General features: G+C 43.8%; 1 protein-coding gene across 1 annotated transcript; it reads right to left on the bottom strand.

Moving 5' to 3' along the window:
- Window positions 1-242: 242 nt before the first annotated feature.
- On the bottom strand, window positions 243-1,933 carry lbx1a (ladybird homeobox 1a; the record flags this gene model as incomplete). Its single annotated transcript, XM_080449633.1, has 2 exons — window positions 243-721; window positions 1,594-1,933. 2 exons carry the CDS (start codon window positions 1,931-1,933, stop codon window positions 243-245), a joined length of 819 nt encoding a protein of 272 aa, XP_080305759.1.
- Between the last annotated feature and the right edge of the window lie 2,219 nt (window positions 1,934-4,152).

Genomic DNA, 4,152 nt, shown 5'->3' with positions numbered 1-4,152 from the left:
TAAACCAATGCAATGACAGTCGCCTACACACTAATACGCAGGCCTACTGTTAGCATGGCGACATAGCAGTCCGTGTGTTACAGTAGGCCTACTGTATCAGCCCCCCCATGGAGCAGAGTCCTTCCTTGCCTGCAAAGATATTGCGTTAATTGGCACTTCAAGACTTCTGTCTTGTTTACTTGTTGTTGTGACTGCAGACGCAGGTGGCAAAACACAGCCAATGAAAAGACATCAGAGAATAATTAGTCATCCACGTCTATCTCCTCGTCCTCCGAGCAGCGGTCTGTGTAGGGCGACGAGAGGGGCGGAGAGGGAGACATGTGCAGTTTGTGTTGGTGTTTGGACTTGGATCCAAGGGAGGGGGAATCCGGCTTGCCGAGGCCGGGGCTCGCCCCGTTAGCCGCACATTTCTCCAGCTCCGCCAGCTTGGCGAGCTTCTCGAAGGACACGACTCCCACGGCCTTGGCCGACTCCACGTCCGCTTTCATCTCCTCCAGGTCCCGCTTCAGCTTGGCCCGTCGGTTCTGGAACCAGGTGATGACCTGAGCGTTAGTGAGGCCCAGCTGCTGGGCGATCTGGTCCCGGTCAGCCGGCGATAAGTACTTCTGGTACAAGAAGCGCTTCTCCAGCTCGTAGATCTGGTGGTTGGTGAAGGCAGTGCGCGATTTCCGACGCTTTTTCGGAGTGCTCCTCGTGCCGAAGAGCGTCAGACCGTCCCGGCCTGCAAGGAGAGACCAGTGAGGGAGAGGAAATAGGAATTGGGAAGTAAAGGTGCTTATAAACTAAACTACAGTCTATTTTGGTTGGCTCCTGCGCGTAAAAGCAGATATCAGACAAGAGTATGTGTTGATTAGACATGTAAGGTGTATGGCCTAAAAATAAACACAGAATGAACAAACAAAACTACAAATACAAATTCAGATATTAAAAAGATAATAAATACACGCGGACTAAACGGTAGCATGTGCGTAAAACGAGACTATCATTCAGGCTGCTGCTGAATTATATTACTAATATATTATCATATTATAATATTACAATGGATCTGTTTTTCATTCTGTATTTTTTCCCACACAATTATTTCGGCAATTCACTCCACAACAACACTAGAAAGATATTTTTTACACTCAGTTTAATTAACGCAAGGACTTTGTAATGAGCTAACTAACTCATAAACTAAATAAATAAAACACTTGACAAGCTTAGACAATTTATGCTAAAATCTTGCGTCAATACCTGTTCACAAATTAGGCTACATCCAAAATAGAAAACGCACATGATTAATGCGCCAAAGCCACGACTATGTCCTATAGCAACAATTTAAATTGTTTACGCTTCAACCCATAATGTAGAAGACTATACGTTTAGCTTGTCTTCTTAGCATTAATAGGCTACACATTGCATTGTAGCCTACACAAAATTCTAAAAATTCAAACAGACCACTTCGTAAAAACCCTATAATGTATGAGCAATTAATAAACCAAAATTCGGAAATTACATTTCCAAGGCAGGAAAAGTACAGGATTAACGAAATAAAATAGGCCTAAAATATAGGCTATAACACAGTGTATAGTAATTCCTGTTCGCCCTTACCTTCGGCTGCTTGTAGAACGCTGACTTCCAGTCCTTTGAAGGTTTTACTGGCCAGCTCCTCCAGGGCGCAGAGAGGGGACGTCTGGCTGAGCAGGGCCCGACTGGAGAGGTTGTTGTGTGCCGCCGGCGGCAGCTTCTCTCCTCCGGAGGAGGAGAGCAGGTGCGTCGCCCCGCAGATGGAGTAGCTCCGTTTGGCCGACGGTTTGTTCAGGATGTCCTCGATGCTGAAGGGGGTCAGCGGCTTGTTGGAGTTGGCCGGCGGCGGGAGGTGGTCCAGCGGACTGCGTCTCCGCTCCTCCATCATCACCGTGGGGCATTTCGCGTCGTCTTTGGAGGTCATGGTGGCTTATTTATCGGGTGGCACTTTGCTATCCGTGTCTGCGCGTGAAGGTGTTTTAGATATAGCAGCACTTCAAAAATAGCGACAGCTCGGTTGAAATTAATAATAAATACAAAAAGTTGTGGAGTATGAGAGTAGGCGTCAAGAAAAGCCTCTGTATATATCACAGGTGCCCGTGCCACCGCATGTTGGCCGCTTTGCCGCAGGGATATGGAAGGAGACTCTGGAGTTCCCGTTAAAGTCCCAGCACGTCTTCAATGCACTCTTTCCGGGGTGACGCACGACCCTCCACAAGACCAAACCATCCGGCGGACGGCGATGCACCAAAAGCAGCGACGATTGACCACCGCTAACAAGTTATTACTGACTGCTAGGTGATCAATTACACTCACTGGCTGCATTTCTCTCTCTCTCTCTCTCTCTCTCTCTCTCTCTCTCTCTCTCTCTCTCTCTCTCTCTCTCTCTCTCCCTCTCTCACACCGCCCTCACTTTGCTCTCTCCTTTCTGTCACTCATTGAATATGATGCAGCCCCGTGCCGACTTTAGCGCGAGGAGTGGGGCAGCGGTAATTAGAGGGCATGGCCGACAGGGCGGAGTCAAATTAGAACGAGGGTCCACTTAACACTTTCTCAGCGTAATTAGATAATTTGTCACAAAAAAACAAGCAAATACTTTTCTCTGCGTAATGTTATACCCGCATTTGCATGCACGCCAAGCAGTCCCGTGCGTAATTGGCACCGTGCGTTTCTTGTGTAGGCCTACTGTTTTTTTTTTTTTAAAGTTAACGCTTTGCCCATTCGGTTCTGGCCTGCCCGCGACAACTATATCAATTATTTTGCACTGGAAAGACACATGATTGTATTCGTTCACGTTTATTTATTTATAACAGAAAAAAACACGTGGCAAATGAGAAACTGGATAATGCTAACGGAGAATGAGAATGCTTCTGTGTTCTGTCTGTCAGAGACTGGATCTGCCCTTTTATAAAAACAAGAGAGAGCACTAAATGAGTGCCTTGAGATGTCTATTATTATTATTTTTATTATTATTATATCAGCATTATAATAGCCACCGAAGAGAGAAAGAAATAAACAAGCAACAAGAAACAATTACAAAGTGAGAAATTGACCTATAAAGCGTCAATTTGTACACTCAGTTAAATTAACATTGAGGATTTTACTGTAGGCTATAGTAACTGATTTAGGCAGCAACTAGAAGGTTGAGACAGATAGCTCGAGAAAAAAGAGAGAGAGAGAGAGAGAGAGAGAGAGAGAGAGAGAGAGAGAGAGAGAGAGAGAGAGAGAGAGAGAGAGAGAGAGAGAGAGAGAGAGAGAGGGATATGGGGGGGGGGCTGACATAGGAGGGCATCAAATCTCTAGCTCCCTGCCTTTAGCTGTGCCAAGCCCCCTCCCATGCAATAACTCAGAAGCAAAGGGCCGGCAGCCATGACAACAGCAGTATATTTATCAAGTCATAGGTTAACTTACACTCCAAGCCACATGCACATATCAGTAGTCACTATAGTCAGGCATGATGTTGGGTGTTAGTATTCTTCTTTCAAAGACGTCTTTGGAGGTTATGTAAACATATACTAGGCCTAATAATAATAAATAGGCTAAATAAATAGTATGACAAAAAGCAGTACTTTAATTATTAAATTAAAGACACTAAATACATTAAATATAAATTAAATAAAATCTTATTGTAATGTAATTATTACACATGCATAATGATATACAACATATTTGATACAATATTCCTCTATTGAAGTTGTTTGTGGATGACCCATGGCCATGACAAAACACCTCATAATCGCTTTAGGGCTCATTTGAGAGACACTGATCCAGAGCAGTTTTATTCAAGAGTCAAAAATGTATTTTTAATTGCTATACATCCCAACGGTGTATGAGAGTAAAATTCTATGTTCAGCAGTAAACAAAGGGAAGTATGAGGGCAGTTGACGGTAGTATAGTTTAACGAAGTACTACTTTATGCATAAGATTAGCCTACCCATAGAATTTACTTGGTTAACTTATTCATTGCATTACCCTTTATATGTTCATTTGACAATAGCCTACATTTATATTTTACATAAAATTGATATTCTAAAATCATTATGTCACTATGAAGTGCAGAGCTAGTTCAGCACCAATTCGTGATCAGCTGCTATAGTCACATGCTCACTCCATCTGATTGGAGCGGGCTATTTAAACCTCCCT

This window comes from Gymnoscopelus braueri (genome assembly GCF_963280865.1).
Source record: "Gymnoscopelus braueri genome assembly, chromosome: 14".
NCBI lineage: Eukaryota > Metazoa > Chordata > Actinopteri > Myctophiformes > Myctophidae > Gymnoscopelus > Gymnoscopelus braueri.
The sequence above is the reverse complement of the archived record's forward strand: the minus strand, read 5'-3'. Positions and strand labels throughout refer to the sequence as shown.